Genomic DNA, 20333 nt, shown 5'->3' on the forward strand with positions numbered 1-20333 from the left:
CCCAACCTCAGCCTCACCCTGGTGCACTTCGCCATCACCTGGCTCGGCCTCTACTTGTGCCAGGCACTCGGCGCCTTCTCCCCCAAGAGCCTCCAGCCCGCGCAGGTGCTGCCGCTGGCGCTCAGTTTCTGCGGCTTCGTCGTCTTCACCAACCTCTCCCTGCAGAGCAACACCATCGGTACCTACCAGCTGGCCAAGGCCATGACCACGCCGGTCATCGTGGTCATCCAGAGCGTGGCTTACGGCAAGACCTTCCCTCTGCGGATCAAGCTGACCCTGGTGAGGAGGCGGCGGGCTATGGGGAGCGGGGAGGGGCGACGCTGAGGGCAACGACCCTGCCTAAAACGGCCCTGTCCACCTCCACAGGTCCCTATCACACTGGGTGTTTTCCTCAACTCCTACTACGACGTGAAGTTCAGCGTCCTGGGGATGGCGTTCGCCACCCTGGGCGTCCTGGTGACCTCCCTGTACCAAGTGGTAGGTATCGGCGCGGGAGCGTTGGGGTGGTTGGGCTTCAGGATGCTGCCCCTCGGTTTGATCGCCTTTAAGGAGCGCCCAGCCTCCCAGGAAACGCTCCGTGCTCCGGTATTTGTTTTTTAAAACCCCACCAAATTATGATAATCCACCATAACCCCTGATAAATTAAGGAACTGATCGTCCTTGCTGCTAAAAATTGGGGTGTCATCTTTAACGTGAGCATTACTTTCAAGGGGTGAAGATTGCTTTAGCGGTAAAACTCCTTTTTTCCTAGAGGGAACAGATGTTCTCCTTGCTGAAGCAAGTGCCTTGCGTTTGAGCTTTTTCCCTAGAAAGGATGTTTTCCAGTCCTTCAATCCCATGGTTTATCCTTGAGCTATTTACATTTTATCAGTATCCTTCTTCAGTTTCGACTATACACGTTCTAAGATGGTTTTGTAGAGGGTGGATTAATACATAAACACCATACAACCTTTCTGGATGATTGCGGTTGAAAAAATTGTTATGTCCGAGGACTGTCTCAGCCCTTTCTGCTGTAACATTGTACTAATAGCTCACCCGATTTGTTATTGACCATGACTGTAAGAGCCTCCTAAATTAGAAACCCCTGTCATGTTGATGTGGTAGATTTAAACGTGAATTTCTTTGTACGAGGTGTACTGTGCCTCCAAAAAAAGTGAGGCTCTTTGACCCATAGGCTGTAAGATGATAAATAATGGTCTCTTGTCCTGTTTTGGGGCAGGGGGAGGAAAGGTGCTGCATAATAACATTAAGTGATGATGTGTGTACTGGAGAAATAATGGTACTTGGGCAAAATTATATAGATAAAAAAACCTGAACAAGTTTATATGTTGGAATCCATGTCACCAGTTATTGTGATTTAAGAAGTATTAAACGTCATTCTTCAGCACAACATAAAGATGTGTCTTTTTGGCTGTAACATCTTCATAGCCATAGATAAGTAATATTTGTGAAAGCATGCAACCTTGAAAATTGAAGTGAGAGTCAATTATAATCAATATTGAAATGAAATCTATTAAATCTGGAATAAACTGATAAAAGAAGGACAAATGTGTACCGGTTTTGTTAGCTTGTATGTACAGGAAAATGAGAAGAAAGGAACAGAATCCAGCCCCTGCTTAGGCAAGGATACTCAGCTCCAACACAGACAGGGTCTGGAATTTGTGTTGAGAAGGGGAGCTGGTATTTTCTTCCCAGCTCTGCTACCTTTTTGTTCTTCCTCTAGTACGATGCTTTACCCTCAGGCTATGGGAAAAGGAAAGTTTAGGCACTCTTTTCACTGCCCCTGCATACGATTTTCTTCTCTCATGGCTTTTTCACTTGAAAGAGACAGACACATGGGACCTCCAGTGAGGCAAAGTTGAGGCTCAACACCCTGTTTAAATAGTATTGTCCACGTGAGACTCCCTCTGTGTTAGTAGCCAGTTTGCTTTTGCTGAGATTTTTCAATTTATGGGGTTTTTTTTCCTCATGTTTAACAGTTTTCTCTTTTGGTTTTAGTGGGTAGGCGCTAAGCAGCATGAGTTGCAGGTAAACTCTATGCAGTTGTTGTACTATCAGGCACCAATGTCCTCAGCTATGTTGTTGTTCATCATACCCTTCTTCGAGCCAGTCTTTGGAGAAGGGGGAATATTTGGGCCCTGGACGCTTTCTGCTGTGGTAAGGCTTTTGACTTTATTTAAATAATTATCACCGAGGTAGTTAAATTTGATAGTAAGACCTGTTTCTTTGTGAAACAGATTTTTGTACAGCTGTTGGCTAGGGTGAGATGACAGGGGCATGTGCAGGACAAATAGCCCCTTGTTGAGTCTGCCCCACTTTCTCTGAGAGGAATGAGTCTGTCAATTGATTTATCTCCTTATTCTTGTTTCTATTTAAAGGGCATCTGAACAACAGGAAAATCTATCAAAATCCAGAAGCTTCCCCTGGTGTATTAAGTTCTCTAGTTCTAGCTCTGACTGTCCACTCAGAGAAAGACAGTCACAGCTTCTCTTCTGTGCAAGGATGACAACATTGTTTGTTGTTGGCTGAACCATTGAATTGGTTGTTCTCTAGAATTAGTAGTTTATTTTCACCAAGACTGTAACTTCTCTCCGTATCCTTCTGTCCAAAAAAGAGCCAGTGGCATATTCTTTCTACTGCTGATTGTGCCCCTCAGTGATGGGTCATTTCTTGTAGCACTGCAGTTTATGAATGGGATAGCAAGTATTGACAGTAATAAAATCAGATATTTTGCTAAAATAGTTTTTGTTGTGACCATAAATAAGACTTTATCTCAAAGTTGAAGAGTACAACCTCTGTGTGAATGAGTATCCAGATTGTCCAAATCACTTTTAAATGTTCACCAAGAGTAAAGGAGAAAAGGCCTGTGGCTCTGTCAGTGTATATTTATGGACACCATACCCTGAACTGCTTATACACATCACCAGTGTCTGTACTGATTTGAAGCTATTGCTATTTTTGTTCTCCATATGTTTTTCCTGCCTGATATTTTGCATTTGAAAGTAAATGAAACTAAATAAATAACTTGGAATGTATCTACAAATAGCCAAAAGCGAGTCAGATTACTGACTGTGTCCATTAATCCACAGATAATGGTACTGCTGTCTGGAATAATAGCCTTTATGGTAAACTTGTCCATTTACTGGATCATTGGAAATACGTCACCTGTCACGTATCCTTTGTAACATTAGTCATTTCTCCTGTTTCCAGATTAATTATGTTGGAATTCATTTGGGCTGATTTATGTGGGAAAATTGTTTGATAACCTTCCTGGTTTATTTTAAATGAAGAAGCTGGAAAAGCATGTTCATGTTTAGTGTATTTTTTCCTTTGTTTGGGGTTTGTATAGGTAATGGTTGTTAACTTGCTGACCTTCATACCTGCAAGGAATATTATCTCATGCTTCGGCTGCCTTGAGGAAGTGTTGGCATGTCCATCAGACTGGAGTATACAGTGAGTGAAAGGCTTTAGGTGGAGGTTAGTACAGCCACAGAGATCGGGGAAAACTATATGAGTTGGAGTCAGCACTGTGTACCATTGCATGCTTTGTGTGGAACTAAAGAAAATTCCAAGTGTTTCTTTTTACAAAAAATAATACTGGTGTTGGCTGTTATCCTTAACAGATGTCTAGGTATAACATGTTTGGACATTTCAAGTTCTGCATCACCCTCCTGGGAGGGTGCCTCTTATTTAAGGATCCATTGTCTGTTAACCAAGGCCTTGGGATTCTGTGCACACTGTTTGGCATTTTAGCCTACACCCACTTCAAGCTTAGTGAGCAGGAAAGCAATAAGAGTAAATTGGTCCAGCGTCCATAGAGCAAGAGTTTCTGAAGACTGTTGTGAAGGAAAATAAGTATTTAAATATGCATTGATTTTAGAATGCACAAAATTGCCTCATCCATTTAGATCTATGGTTTTAGTTTAACTGCCAGGATTGTTTTCCTGTAACTAAACCAAACGAACTAAAGGATGTAAAATACTGGGGGTTTGCCATCTCAGTCTGTCCTATCGTTTTCATTAAATTAAAACAGTAACTTAAAAGAGAAAAAGGCACACTTCAAATTGCTGTGGAAATTGTACTGAAGTAATTATATTTTTTTGCATACCAAATGAGATCATGATGGCTACAGTTACAATACAGAGAGAGAGAAAGAAAAAGAATCCTGTCTCTGTGATCAAGCCAGTATTGCTGTTGTGAAGAAACTTGAAGGCACTTTTATGCAGATGTATGTTATTCTGGTATGTAGTGATGCTTCCTCATTTTTGTCTGATGAACAATGAAGAGGGAAACATACTTTGTCCGTCATTTTAAAAAAAGGCTGCCAGACTTATTTCTATTTCTTGTATATGCTTCCTTACCTATGTTTGGCTTCAGCAGAGGGATAGATTTTTAGATGGAGAAAGTAGATAAAATTACAGGTGAAGAGGAAAGCAGAAAACTTGAAGCCACAGGCCAAGCTGTGGAAAAGTAAGAAATCTGATGTAAACAGCTCATCTTAATTTTTACTTTTAATTTTTCAGGACATTAATGAAGTAATTAACGCTTTGAAAAATTTTGTTACTGTTTTATAATTTTCTCTGTGCCAAAACCAAGACTTTACACAAGATCTTGTAAATACTTGTAAGCCTAATAAAATCTCTGGCTTTGTGGTAGTAACCTAATGTTTTGCAGCTCTTGCACACAGACACCCATGCTAAAAACATATTTCAGAGAATGCTTCAGAAAGGTCACCATCTTTAATGGGAGTGAAGGTTGCCCAGTTCTCTCTCTTGCCTTCAGCACCACCTCCCTTGCTCCCATGCCTTTCCCCAAGAGTTACCTTGGGTGGGATCTGCAGGTTTGTCTGTTTTCATTGTTTCAGGGGAGAGGCCATGGGGCTGTCTGGACAATGCTGAGTGTGAGGCAGCATTTCCTCAACAGACAGTCATGGGCAATGTATCTGAATGACTAAAGAGTGCAAGGTGGGACCTGCTTCTGCTCTAATTTAAAAAATGCTTTGAAATGATTTTATGACAGTATCAGGCACTTATTTTGACAACGTGGACGGAAAAAGTTCAGTGCTGTTCTAGTTAAAAAAAGGAAAGAAAAAATAACTGCTTTCTGTAAATCTGGTGAGAACATATGTTCACTAGATTTGCAGGGTTAGAATTTAATTGCAGTATCTTAATCCTTACATGTTGGGGTTTGTTTTGTCTTCATCTACCTCTATCAGATTTAAAGAGGGGAATTCTGTGGACAAAACCAAGTATTTTAAGTTTTGCAGCCACTGACAGAAATAATATTTAGTTCCTCTAAGCTTTTTACAATAGAAGTAAGAAGTCTTTATGATGGAAACAATGCAACTTTTCTCAAGTTTGTAAATTATTTATTCTGTTACAGAGTTCTTGATTTAAGAAAAAGTTATTCCTCTGTGTAACCTAAGTTTACACTGTAACACTCTATATCATTTCAAAGTTACAAATACCTGAATAATTTTTCATCTTTACCAACAGTTTCTTGGACATTGTACTGGTCCAAGGATAATTTTTTAAATACATTTTTACAGATCTGTATAATTAGTTTAAAAATACAGCCTGGACTACTGGAAGATGTGTTCAGATGGTCAAGCTCTGGATGCATATCCTTCAGTATGTACACTGAGAAAGCCATTTGCATTAATTTGTGCTGTGCACAAGTCCTTTTGAGATGTAGATAGACTGCAGAAAAACAGCTAGAAAACAACTGAATTATATGCCTGTATGACAAAAATATTTGAGATGAGATGGATGTAAATATATATATATAAAGTGGTAGAATGAACTAAACAACCAAGTCTGGAAATACAAAAAACTCCTTAAGGAGAGGAGCAGATCTGCAAGAGAAAGTTAACAGCATCATTAAAAAAGTACATTATAAGTATCTGGTGCTGGAAGGTGTGTGTGTGGGAGTCACTTAAGTGATGTGATTTTTTTTCATGCATTCAAGAACTCTCTCTTGAGATTTACTTGTTGTATCTAATAAATAAAGTATCTTGAACTTTGTCATATGGTTCAAAATATTAAATCCAGGAGGCTTGTGTAATTGTGGGATAAATAGATCTTTGTATGTATTGGTTTTTTGGATACCACATGTAGGGTGGGAATAAATTTTTAATTATTTGTCTGATGCCTGCTTATTGCAGAAGAGAGGAGTTGTTCTTGTCTTTTTTCATCTTCTGTTTGAATTGCATAACTTTGGGGGTCTAGGTGTGTATAAGACAAAATGGTAGCACATGGATTTCTTCCATATGAATGTGGCAGGGCATTTGAACATTTTGGAATCATGGCACAAATGAGGGAAACTTTAAATCCTGAGGTAAAACTGGAGTCATAAAAATTACTGATAATTACTTGTTTATTCTAGTTTTTACTACATCACTTGAATGTGTTTTCCTGCTAACTATGTGTATTTCAATCAGTTTTGTCTTTCCTGAAAGAGAAATCAGAGAGTTGCCATCTTCAGCAATGTGTAGTCATCACCCTGTGTGAGCTGTTGCAATTGGAGCTGTACCATACATGCCCTGGTGTTTGCTTTCTGCTTTTCATTTTACTTTATATTCTATATATGACTAAACTGTGGTAGCAGGATAGGCTTTGGTCCTTTTCTGCCATGTAGTGCTTTGCTGCTATATTAGCATTCTTTTCTTTAAAAAGCTACCGTTCATGTAGTTCGAATGGAACTGTAGATATCCAGATGAATTTAAAAATGAGAGCAGATGATTCTGATTAAAATGTGAGTGACTGGCAGTAAATTATCTAGCCTTGTCCCCAAAAATGCTTTAGAACAACATGCACAAGATTATCCCATTTTACCCAAAGCAATAGGAAGTATATCTTCATTTAAGAGATGTAAAGCTCTGTTACCTTTAACTTTGGTAACTCTGCGCTTGTTTGACAGCTTTTGCATCAGGTTTTGTACAACTTGTTAAGTTCTTGCAGGCTCTGGGGCAGAGTGCCAGAGGAGTTTTCCTGTTGATGCATGAACAGCTGCTCTCTCAGGCTTGAGGTTGGAGAGTGGTTTGCTGCTGTTACACGTATGAAAAGGAGGTTTGTCTTGCAGGAAGTCTACAACGTTCAGGACAGAACTGCAATTCAGCGGGACTGTATCCTCTCTGTCTCATTTAATGAAATGAATGGACAGTGATGGCCTGGGGCTAAAGCAACATTAAAACTTTGTTTAGGCTACCCATATTTTTTAATAAACTTTTTAAAAATCTTTAGTGGTAGTTGATGCTGGTTAAATTTTAAGGTAAAAGTCTCATTTTTATGATGTCTTGTTATATAAGAGTTTCAAAAAAGGGTTTTATAACATTTTGGAGTTCAGCTAATGTCTAACCCACGTCTGGTTTGTCAAGTCTGCAAAATCTATCAAAAGATGCTGGATTTCATAGCTGGCTGTATATATCGATACAGTTGGGCTGCTGAGGAGGGGCCTGCTCTTGAGCAATGCTGGACACTGGCACACTGTTAAGGTATTTAGCAGTGACTAAGAAACATCTGGCCTGAAATTCACCAGCATTCTTGGTAAAGGAAAAAGGCTCACTGACTGGTGAGAGCTTTTTAACTTCCTGCTTTTAACCTTGCAGGGGAATTTGGAGAGCAGGCCTTAGTCCCTCATATCACCTTTTGCATTTCTCCCAAGATGTCCATTTTGCTCCCAGTTACATAGTTATGTCTTACCTAGATTTTAAAAGAAACAGAGTTTGGATTAAAGACTTGCAGGTGTTTATGTTACAGGTTTTTTTCCCTCTTAAAATTTTATTTTAGCCTTTCAAAACTCAACTTCCCTGCTTAATGAGAAAACAAAAAATGGAGTATTATTTTTAATAAATGAAAGGCAACTATATATATATATATAGTGAAGATATGTTTTGTTTAGCAAAGGAATTCCACTCTTCTAATTTTGAAGATGCAGTTCTTTGTTTTTCTACTGTTACAATCTGGCAGATGTAAAGAAGCACCAGCTTTTCTGCTTCATACAAATTCACTCTCTTCCTACAGGTGCTCTCCCTCTGATCGAAGTCTCAGCCTTCCATTTGACAGCTCAGTTGTTGCAAACATGATTGGGATGTCAGCTGCAGAGGGTTAAGAACACAAAGAAAGAAACTATCAGCAGGAGCTGATACAATCTTGGGTAATGAGAAATCCTCCTGTAAGACACAGAGACATCTTACCAAACAGGCCTGTGCTAAGCAGTAGGGAGAGGTGTGGGTTCATCTCTAGGCAGGTATTGCAAAGAATGCAAGAGCTAAATTGTTTGCATTCTTACTGTGCTGTAGTAGTTGACAAATGTAGTATAAAGTAGTTTTTAATAATATAAAATTTAAAATACAAAGGCCATGCAAAAAAAAATAGCTGGATTCAGAGAGTATAAAATCTTTGCCAGGCTTGTTCCACAGCAGTGATTAACCTTCCTTGAGAGAAGGGAGCTATTGTTCCTCCCCTGCTCCAATGATACTGGGCCTGGTGAAGGAGGGTATGTGTTCCAGAAAGCTGCTCTGCTTTTTTTCAGCTGTATCATTTGGTCCAATGAAAACGTATCAGCTCTCCCCTATGGGACTTCTCTCACTGACGTAGCTGTTTCTGCTTTTATCTGACTGGCTCGCATTGTTCTCCTGTCTTCCTTGTGTGTGTAAAACAACCTGAAAGGTCTAATGGAGCTAACGATTCTGTTCTGTGATGCTGTGACCCTGGGGAGTAGAACATACTCCATTGCCTTGTGTATCTGCAGTGTCCAGTCAGCAGTAGGGAATCCAGCCCAGCCCAAGAGGTCATGGTTAAAATCTGCAGTACAAGGACTAAAGAAAGGGGAAATGTGATCCCTTTTCATTGGTTTAGCTGCCACGTAGATTCTAATGCTTTGCAATTTTAGTTTTGTCATTTCCCTTTTGTAGGTGCATAAGAAAGCTACCTTTCCTGTTCCAGTCTGTCCTTTCTGTATAATTATGACATAGTTTATGGAATTCTGGAATTGAGATAGAAATTGTATCACTGCTCACATAAATACATTGACCTCACCCACTGCTGCTGGTTTTTTTCACATAGGGGCCCTTGTCTGCCTTCCAATCCAGAAAAAATTATTTGCTTAAAATACAGGAGGAGTCAGGTTAACCTGAATTAAGGGGTAATTAGTCAGCTTTGGAGTTGCACGTGCCTTCCCAGCTGTACTCACTCAGTATCTAACAGGAACAATGTGCTGCCTTTATAATGGATAGGAAGGAACAGACATGGGCAGATTAAAAATAACGTAATTAAAGTAAGTTATGTATTTAGAAGCAAGTAGTGGGAATAACCCAAAGGCTGCTTGGAGGATTGGCATTGCAAAGATACTTTCTGATCTGTTTGTGGCTTCACTGGAACATGAATACAAGCCATTCATTTGAAGGCACATGTTTGTATTCAAGGAGCTCCAAGAAGTCCAGCATGGCTGTGTGGGTAACACACACATGCACGATGCACATGCAGGCTAAGCAGTGTGTCAGAGCAGGATTATTTTTAGAATCATAGATGGCTGTGTCTCATCCAGGAAGTGCAGGGAGGAGATCTTTGGTTGAAGAAGAGCATAAGAATGTAATTTTTAATGACCTTGGCAGAAAAAATTGTGGTTTTTTACTTTCTTACTAAGCAGAGATCGAGAAGCAAACTTGTTTAAAAGAACTGTGTTCTGAAGCACAGGGAATATTCATGGTTACTGAGACCATAGAATAGAAGTGGTTGTGACTAAAGAAAAAAAAGTGAGACAATGGATTAAGAAACAACTGAGAAGAGTAAACAGCACATACACGTCTAGGCAGGTTTTTAAATATAAGGTCTAAATTTAGATGCTTAACTCCACCATTAGGCAGCTCAATAACAGGGACAGATTTGTCAGTGTGAATTTCTTCTCTTTCAATAGAACTTAATAGAGAATGGCATTGGTTCAGCATTTCCAGAAAGGAAGCTGCAAAATTGACAAGTTTGACATTTTTGTCTTCAACTTAATTAGGTGTGCTACTTGACCAAGAAACTGATTCCTTGTTCTGTTTCCTTACTCTGCCCATAATGTTTTTAATCCTCCTTACTCTCTGGGGAAAACAAACCATTTGTGACTAGAGTGACTGAACTAGAGTGACTGAATCAGTTTTGTTTTGCAATATAACTAAGTTGAGTATTAAAAACTTGGATTAAGATCTTCTTAATTGGGTTTCTGTCTTTGAGCTGAATGGAAAAAGCCTCTCCAGCTCCTATTATACAGCATCAGCTGTTGTGAAAGAGATGCTTCTCTCCAGGGAGTCCAGAGTAATGTTAAGGTCTTCTGGGATCCAAGGTGGTTACTTGTTAAGCGCATTTCTTGTGGTGGTTAGTCAGAAAATGTTTTTTTATTTGTTAACGCAGTTGAGACAAGAAACTGACAGTGGTGATCACACACCCTCCAGGAAATTATGATACATTTCTGAAAACACACAATCTTGCTTTTCTGAGTGTTAAGGTGGTTCTTCTGATCAGGACTAACAATGTACCAATGGTTTTCAGCTAGTATTCCCCAGAGACCCACTTCTTCAACTTTTCTTCAGGCACAGTTTGCGTATGACTTTAGCGTATAAGTAAAAAAAGAGAAAAATATCATATAGATGTAGTAGATTTTTTTCCCAAACAAAGCCTGAGCAAAACTTTTCCACAAAACATATTCCAGTTCATTAATAGTTTTGTCTCTATTGGGATGGACACGTAAACCTTAATTCTATAGCCCTAAACCTAGAGTCTCAAAGAGTTCCAGCTGACAGCAGTGTGAATGGACCACATGGGAGGTTGGCACTGAGCTGGGATTGCTGAGCACCTGAACCTAGCTGGTTTTACAGAAATAGATGCAAGGTTACAGAACCAGCTGTATTTGGGTGTCATTCAGACCTTATCTTGGATGCAAGACAGAAATTTAAATTCAGAAACTTTGGGAAGTTAGCAGATGTAGTTGAAGACATGCTCCTAGCACACATCATATGAGACGGCAGCATCACTGGAATGTCATGTTCCTGCTTAAAGGCACAAGTCCCGTTTCTCCCATGGACCCAGCCTGGGCATTTGCTTCTGCCCTTGATCTTGTCTGAACTGGGAAGTTTATATGGCCCTCTGCTGGCAGAATAGCCACGACTGGCTACCGAGCAAGTCGATGCCTTCTTGCGCAGGCAGGCAAGTTTCCGTGCTGGGACAAGGGGGAAGAGTGACACCCCACGGCTGGAAACAGGATCGAGGGAAGCGGGGCAGGGCGGGAGGCGCCCCGCTCCATGGGCCGGATGTAACGTCAACGCGCCCAGACTCAGAAGGCAGGTTTTGAAGGAGAAAGTGTCACACATAAGCGAAGTGGTGAGAAAACACTGTTTTTATATACAGGTACCAGCCGCTCAGACAGAAGCCCTCAAAGAGCTTCTTATAAGCACTCAACATATTTATGAGCCTGTAAGTGATCTTGAAGTGTTTGGGAGACTGGCCCTGAGCCTCAGTGGCTTGCTTCCTGCCTCTGCAGCCTCCTGTGGACTGGCAGTTCTCTATTCCCCTTGTTCCCTGTATAAAGGGAAGATCTTTGGAAATTAAATTGTATGTTGGTCCTATTTTTCAGTGTGCTTTATTTAGCTGAACCAGTCTGTGCTACATCATCTGTTTCTGCTTCTTTGATAGCCTGTAGTAATTCACTGGTGTCACACAAATCACAGGGATATTATTTTTAAAGGCTGGTTAATTTTCTAATCAGTTACTTGTCCCTAAGCAAGCCAGGATTTAAATGCCTTCAAGTTAAGTATTCTCAGTGTTTTCATTGAGTGTAAAAGTAAGAAAAGCAAGTCCCCCTGTCTTCAGAGTTTCCTTTTAAAAATGAATGTAAATCAGCATATGCAAAGATGTCTGAGGAAATTATTTTATGATGTGATGTCCTTATTGTCTAATGAGATTTAAATTCGGGATGCTAGGAATAATCGAGATGAAGAAAAACTTATGTAAAAACTCCGGTACAAAAGTGGTTTGGCGGGATTGGATTGTAGTAGAGGAAGCCAGAGACACTGGGCTCAAAAGAGGGCTTGCTTGCATTGGAAACTGGAACCAGGATCTAGTAAAAATGGAGAGCTGATATGCATATAAAATGTAGATAAAACCATACAGTTGTCTTAGTTTTAGTGCAGTCATCATTTTGGTCATGCATGAAATAATTGTATGGCTGCATGAACCAAAAAGACTCAGTCTATATGCAGAGGTGGTGTGTGACAGTACTGCTCCCCAGCTACTTCAGGCTTCTGCTTTTCCAGAGACTATTGCCCTTTTCCTGTCTGTGTCAGCAAAGAGGAATGTGTGCCCATGCTGTGGTCTCCCTTGGATACAATCCTTTGAGTATCAGTTTAACATGCCAGACTGAGAACTGAGATGTGGGTAGTGATCCTGTCACCGAGGCTGTGGGAAAAACACAAACTCCCCAACAACATCTTTTCATTGTTAGAGAATCAAGGCAGTACTTTATTCTGGCAACAATGTTATTTCGGCCAGGATGTCCAATAGAAATTATTTCGTCCACACATGCCCGGGTTGTGCAGTGAAAATCATTCCATCCAAAATGGTTCTTCACCAGACTTTTCACATATTTATACAGACAAATCCCAAAGAAATGCACGTTCATTGGTCTTAAATTACACAATTCTTAGTATTCGATTTCCTATTGGTTATTGATCCCTTCGCCTTCGATGCTAATTTGGTCCTCATTCTTCGGTTCTCTTAGCGATCTTTTCTCTGACCAGGTGTCTCCGACGGCACCGGGGGAGGGAAGGGAAAGGGGGGGTAATGTTCGTTAATGTTCGCTCGTCTCCTGTGTATCTTCTGGCTACTCCCAGTCTGTAGAGGTTAAGCTCATCAGACTTCACCCGGTGAACAGCATCTTTTGAAGAGAAGCTTCAATTCCCCTCCCCCTGGGCAAAGGCGAACAAGCCCCTGACTAAAGTTACATAAAAAATGTTAGAAGTTGTATCATTTCCAACAATCCCTCCAACTTAAGTTGTGTTGCAAAGGCAGTAGCTTTTGCTCACAAAGTCCCAACAACAGCAGAAGGGAGTGATATCTTGAGCTGGAGCAACTTGCTAGAGCTGCTTGATATCTGCCCAAATGGAATGCAAAATACGCAGCTGAGACATGCTTTCTACAGATTTCAAGATGTATATTTTCAAATCAGCTTTCACAGTAAAGAACACGTTCAGTTTGAAGTACAGAGAAAATGAGTTATAAAACACAACGGCCTGCAAATTACCATCAGAAGTGTCTTCTTTCGTAGTATCAACACAACCCATCCTGCAACCTTTGGGCTCCTTTGCAACACAGGAAAAGCTGGCTTGGAGTAGCTGAAGTAATTATCAGTGCTAACATGCACACTTTGCTTCTCCCTAAGTAACTGGGAATATGGTCCCAGTTCTAACTGGTTTATCAACCCAGGTGACTGATACAGGAGATAACATTCAAGGTGTGGTTAGATGATAAGGAAAAGACCACTGAATGGCTCCCTGCCTTCAGAAGGAGTTATTTCCCCATTTCCATCTCCAATCTCTGCTTCCAGCTGTGTGTTCCTGCTGCTTTCTTTACGATGTCTTATGTAGTCTTGATAAAGCAAGTTGACATACTAGCAGCAAATGCAAGTAAATATCCTGCTGTTGAATCAGCTAAATCTGTGGTCAAATGAACCAAAGCCAGTTCAAAGAAATACTTGGCTTCGAATGCACAGCTCCTGGCAAGGCCATTGTTTCACCAGGGCATTAGATGAGCTCAGGACATTCTTAAGGTGAGCCCATTCAAATGATGGGCTCAGCTGCATCATCAAACACTACAAGGAGGCTGAGGCAATCCAACACCACACTTCTTCCAAAAAAGTTCTCACCATCAGCTTGCAACCATAAGTGAGGAGAACAGAACATCCCTCTCGAAGTGGTGTGCTCTGAAATCAGCCAAGCTTAATGTAATCTTCCTCCCCAGTAATGCTGCTAAGATAGCTGAAGCAGATCCCACCTTTTCCCTGCCTGTCTGCTGCCATTCCAGTGATGTCCTGGGCCAGCTACTCTGTAGCTGTTCGGGACTATCTCAGGGAACTGATCTACAGAAAAAAAAAAGCATTATTTCTCAGGTGTGCCAGGTCACTTTATTCTCTTTATACCATAAGTGCATAAATAACAGAGGGGGCAGCAAGAGGATGGAAGAAATGGATGGGAACTGATCTCTCTGAAGTAACATGCCACCAAACCCTTTACAAAGGGATGCATGCTGAGTCTTCATTATCTTGCCATTAAACACAACCATTTTAGTGTGGCCATGCAGCTGAGTAAGCCCTACAACTGCTACATTTCTTGAGCAGAGAAGGTAATGTGGCTGATTAAGGATCAGAGAGAGGGTAAGACAGACCCAAGTCAATGACTCTCTGCAGGTCTACCTATACCCCATCCAATAAGAAAGAGGAAATTAGATATTGTGGTATCCCCTGCATTGAATGAGTTAAAGATCAGGATTGGCAGTTATCTGCCAAAAAGGATGGTCTGTATTCTAACAGACTCTCTTCACTAGATATGGAGGAAAACAAGTGGTTTTGAGAATCTTTTTGAAACTGTATTTTGGCATGAAAACCAGATCTGTGTTCTCAAATGTCTCACTGCAGCGCATTTCAGGGTCTGTTTGTGTGAGGTTTGTTTTGCTTATGTGAGGAAACTGCAGCCTGTCCTCTGACAGCAAAGGCACGATGCAGCAATATCTTGCAGTCCCACAACAGTGGATTTGGGATTTTTCCCTTGTGAGAGTAGCACTACACGGTATATTTCTCTCAAGGTGTCCTACCCTCTGGCCTTGGCTCATGTTGTTACATGGACAACATGTTGTTAAGATAAATAAGGTAGGTCAGAAGTCAAAGCCCAGCGCCTGCATATCTCTCCAAGTACACAAACAAACACAGAAGGAATGGCCAAATTATTTTTAAATTACAAAGGTGATTTAAACTAAGATGCTAGGATGGATATTACAAAACCAGCTGAATGAAGGAATACCAAAAGTCCGTGCACTCGCTTTTTGTGGAGGCAAGAGATAACTGAAATACTAATGCTTCAACGGAACCAAACAAAGCACAGAACAGTATTTTGCATGGCTTCATCATCTGCAGTCAGAGCTTAGTTTGTGTCCTGCTTTTCCAGGGGTATCAATGGGTTTGTGCGACTTTATGCATTAATTCCAAGAACCTTTTTCTGCATGCTGTAGGTGGAAAAAAACCCCTTTTCTGCACCAGATGGCGCAACCACCAGCGAACCTCCCCTGACAAACCTCCTGCCGGGGTCAGCAGGGCGGGGGCTCTCAGTCCCGAGGCTCTGAAACTGCACTGGTGACTGTAAGGAAACTGCATTGGTGACTGTAAGACCGGCTAATGGAATCAGGGCAGGTGGCAGAAAAACAAGTTCAGTGGCACACACAGCCTTCAAAATTAATATATCATTTGGCTTATTATTTCCTCTCCCTCTCATCAAATACTACCTTCCTGATAAAGGCTCTGGATGTTATCCCGATCTGTACTGCCTACTGGTACTTAGAAAGAAGTTTCAATTTGTAAGGCAGCTGGGGTGGGGGATTTCCCTTAATTTTCCTGTTTCATATTTAGTTAAAAAAAAAAAAAATATTCTGGTAACAAAACCAAGTCATGGACTTGGACAAGAACTACCTGTTACTTCTTCAAATGTCTCTAGTGCAGCTAGCCCCATCACAGTCCTCCTTAGGCTAATGCATGCCACATATTGGAAACCACTACCAGCTGGCTTTCAGGTGGAAGTTATGAAGAATTAAAACTCTACAATAAAAGAAGAAAAGCAGAGTGTGAAATATATGGATATTAAAACACTTTTTTAAAAGGAGCAAACCCTCTTGCTATATGCTTCTTTATTGATTAAATTCTACAAACATTTTCACCTATAACTACCAAAAATCAGGACACATAAAAGTAATTGCAGAATAGTTTGTGAGCTCTTTGTATGAAACTACTTTTTATATCTCTAGAGAGTGTATGTGTGTATATATAAAATATACTGTGGAAATAATAACAAAATCTGAAAAGCGGAAATGACATGGAAGACAGAAAGATACACAGAATATGCAAGTACTGGGAAGAAAACACCGTTGAAGGTGTTCAGGAAATTCAGAGGTGAATGTGAAAAAGAAGCTCAAGACAGTGCTGGTCATCCCAACCAGTGTCAGGCACCTGAACTGCAGGATGCCCAAGTTCTACTTTCTTAGTGTTTCTTACTGCAGATGTGAGAATGTAAAACACGTGTGAGAGCTTTTTCTTTGACCCAGGGGGAAAACATGGCATTTTCCCTTGATTTCTGTGACTGTCACGTTCCAGGGCCTTGGAACCCAGCTTGGAACAAGCAGGTAAACCATCAATGCTGTTGCAGTTGAACTGTGCTGCATCTCTGTGGGTCACCAAACTCCTCCCAGGAACACCCAGTTCTACACCAGTTCTCTCCTGAGTGCAGTGCTGAACTTGCTATTCCCTTGCTCCACAGAGAAACTGTTTCTGTTTCAGTGTCATGAATGTGCTCCTTACTTACATGCCATTGTTTCATGTTTGTGTTTAAACAAGTACTACCTCACAGGCAGGCAACTGTGCACTGTAAAAAACTTCCCTTGCTTGGCAACAAGTTATTGCATAGCAGCTACTGGGTGCTGAGGTGACTTATGATCAGGATCCATCTGAATGAAGAGAGGGCATATGCACAAAAGAAAAAAGACAGACTGGGTAAGAAATGTGTTTTTTCAGAACAACGACTTAGCAAGACGAATCAGTTTATTTCAGGAGGTATATGGATCTATGCCTCATTTGAGGGGACATTTAACCTCAAGGAAACTCTTCTCAGCAAATCTACTTCCAAAGTGGGCTTCAGAATATACATCCAAGGTTGATAATTTAGCCCTGTTTGTGATGGCAACAAACTCTTGGAAACTACTCAAATTAACCTTGAGGGTTTCATGTTGAGGCTACCCCAGACACTATTGCCTCTAGTAAATGCTCCAAACTACTTGTCCGGACACTTGCACTGTTGTTTAACTGCATGGGCTACAGGCTGTATGCTGAAAGTTGTACTGTCGAAGCTGTGCTCTCAAACATAGAGAGCCAGCAGAAAGGTGACTTTGTATTCATCAGTAAATCAATTCTATTAGGACAAGAAGAGGGCTGAGGCTGTTGTCAGGAATGGGTGGTTCATTCTGTGTCAAGTAAAATCATACACCAGTCAGTAAGACTGCATCATCCAAACATTAAATTGTGGAGTGGACCACAAGAAGGTCTGCAAGGAAGGATGTTACAGACCCTGTGATCCAAAGCAAAGCATATATTCTTTGTATAACAGGGAGCTAGAAGGCAAGTATGGAATCATGCAGAGGAGATGTGGGCAAGTGGGTCGGCAAGACTGGGAGAATTCTGGGAGATAAATGACCAGGTACATAGAATGGGTCTGAGTTAAGAAGCTAGCTGTGTAATAAAATCCTTTCTGGGTTTTGTTGTTAGAAACAAACAGTTCAAGTAACAGCCGGACACTTAATTTATTGTCTTTTCCTCCTCTAACCTAGACTACAGGCTGACTTGAATAGTACTTCAGGCCTGACCTCATCATCAGCTGTAGTTCTGTCCATGCATAGCATCCCAAACAGACTGGATTTGGATTGCACGCTGTATTTGCTCTCAGCTTCTCCTAGACCTAGGTTGTCCCTGAATACATTTCAGTTTCAGACTGAAAGATGCCTCAGTCTTTCACATGAGTCCTTTTAGCACGTGCACACCCCAGACACCCTTCTGGGCCACTCCCTTGAAAAGAAATGTGTTTTGTGCTGGACTGAACAGCACATTTGAATGACAAATGAGCACTGAATTAAAAGAACAATTCTAAACTGAACTGGCATCATCCTAGTTTGATTAAATAAGGCAGATGATCGTGATTATCCTGGGGCTTTTCTGATCTAATTACATACAATCAAGTATATCTAGGAAAGGAGAGATCACTGGATTGTTTAATTTTCACAGTTTAGTAAAGCAGGATATGGTGACAACCTAGCCACATACTTCACCCTGCTTAAGAAGAAAAGCGTGTTTCTTCACTCGGTGATGTGCCCATAACAAAAACTATTTGAGAGTAAAAAGAATCTTTTCCTGAGGTTTCTTCCTTTCAGTTCTTTAGAATTGTTCCATGAGCTTCTTTCAGAAGTGATGACTAAACAGAAAACTAGGAGAAAGAAAACACCCAACCCTTTCATTCTGTGTTAGATATTTAGCAGAAGTTCAAAATAATTGGTTTATATTTTTGCCAGTTGGCTTCCCTTCAGAAGGCATACATTATTGTTTTGTTTAATTGTGCTTGTGGCTGACTGCGCTGCTACTAAATAGGAATCAGATTTGGGCAGACAGATTACCAATGCCTCCCAGATGGATGAAGGAATAAATACACCAACTAAACAAAAGCAAAAGAGCTGTTGTTTTCTGATGTGGGGTTATTCCAGCTCCGGGTGGTTTTGAAGCAGCTGTAGTTAATGTGCTCGAGAGCAGACACACCTGAACTGCGTGCCTATGGGAGGGAGGTAAGAGTTCATGAACAGCTGCTAGAAAAACATTTTGTTTGAGACTCTATTTTCCAGTACACCTGAAGTAATTTTACATTTTTCAAAATGTACATCTGAAGTTACAGAAATGTACAAAAGTGCCGATCTCATATCCAAAGCACCCACATGGCACATGGTGTGATTCTTGGAGATGTCCTGTGCAGGGCCAGGAGTTGGACTTTGATGATCCTTTTGGGTCCCTTCCAAATCAGAATATTCTGTGATTCTGTGGTAACACCACAGCCCAGGGTGTGCACCCAGGTGAAGCTGCAGAATGCCTACCGTGCCACCCAGCCTGCAGAGTAGCCAGGGTTGTTGGGAAGGGCAGTGCAGCCCTGGGCAGCTCAAAGACACGGCTCCTGCACACGAGGAAAACACAAGTTGAGTTCAGTGTTCCTTGTTAAACAGCTGCAATAGCATTGCATGTGGTATTTGGGTTCCCACTGCTGCTATGAGCTGTGCTCTTGATTCCTGCCTGTCTGTTCAAACTTGCTCCCAGGAAGGCTGCATCTGCTTTTCACTTAGTAGAATCTGAGTGTCATTTCTAGTAAGAAGTTTCTGGTGGAGGTGCTGACAGACCTCTCCATTGGGATAGGTACTAGCATGAAGATTTCTTATCACTGTGTTTTTTGTTACACAACAGGAGTGTCAAGAAAACAACAAAATTCTTTCCCCTGTATTTGTACAGAATTGAATTGACCCACTGTCTGGAACATGGGGTCACAGCTGCAGCAGGCAGGCCTGACAGAAAGCCACATTAAGCAACACATGCCCCAGCTGCTTTTCAGCATCCTTCTTCCTTTGTCCTTTTACCTTGAGGTGCCTGACAATCTTTAGCACACAACAGATCCCAGCTTTATGTCACAGTAACAGAGATGCAGTCTAAGGCTTCAGAAAGGATACATCAGCACAGTGCAAAACCCCGGAGGCTTGCTTTGAATTTATTTGGTTTTTGTCTGGGAGCAGTTCATAGTCAGTACATGAGATTAGTCTATCTGATTAGGAGCAGCAAATGGCTTGGACATGAGACCGGACAAACCCTGGCCACCTATGCCTCTGATCAGCATCTGGCAAGGACCATTTTATGTATGTGCTGGATGCTGAATAGGCAGCTGCCAGGAAAGGGTAGGCAGGATATATTCAGGGAAAAAAGATTACAGTGAGGAACAAAAATCAGAAATTGGAGTGTTTAATGCTCCATCCATTCACTTCAGTTGGGCACTCCTGCAGCACAGGGTCCCACCTTTCCTCTGACACAAGATGCCTATAGGTAGACCAGATCCATCTCAGGAAATAATTTCGTGTGTAAGCATTAAACAGTGAAATGTCTACAGTTAGAATCTGAATTTATATTAAAAAGGGTCTCATATCATGTTAGTTAACCACAATGTAAAGTGAGTATCTCCTGTTAAGGCAGCTGGGCCTTAACTGCTCCAGATATTTTCTGTAGCATTATAAGTAAAACACACAGCTGTAGTGAGGTCTCCTTTTCCATTTACAACCCTCAAATAGTGGAGAAGTCAGCTCTCATAACTATACAAGCTTATTACTCACCCTTCAAGTAAAACTTTTTAATTATACTTGTCCTGAATTGTTAAGCACAAGAAAATAATTACGTACGTTGATGACATAGCAATACTAACTGTTATTAGTGACAAACAAATGTTGCAGCACTGCATATCAGAAAGTATCCCC

General features: G+C 41.0%; 1 protein-coding gene across 2 annotated transcripts in view; it reads left to right on the forward strand.

Annotated features, from left to right (window-relative positions):
- The first annotated feature begins 6 nt into the window (after positions 1-6).
- Positions 7-20333, forward strand: part of LOC103614817 (E3 ubiquitin-protein ligase Mdm2) — a 39793-nt gene continuing 19466 nt past the window's right edge. For both annotated transcript variants that reach the window (XM_017733212.1, XM_017733213.1), the window contains exons 1-2: positions 7-279; positions 367-477. In XM_017733212.1, the coding sequence (XP_017588701.1) occupies positions 202-279; positions 367-477 (189 nt within the window). In that variant the 5' untranslated portion in view covers positions 7-201. The remainder of the gene's footprint in view (positions 280-366; positions 478-20333) is intronic.

Source organism: Corvus brachyrhynchos, unplaced genomic scaffold (genome assembly GCF_000691975.1).
Source record: "Corvus brachyrhynchos isolate BGI_N302 unplaced genomic scaffold, ASM69197v1 scaffold32, whole genome shotgun sequence".
NCBI classification, from domain to species: domain Eukaryota; kingdom Metazoa; phylum Chordata; class Aves; order Passeriformes; family Corvidae; genus Corvus; species Corvus brachyrhynchos.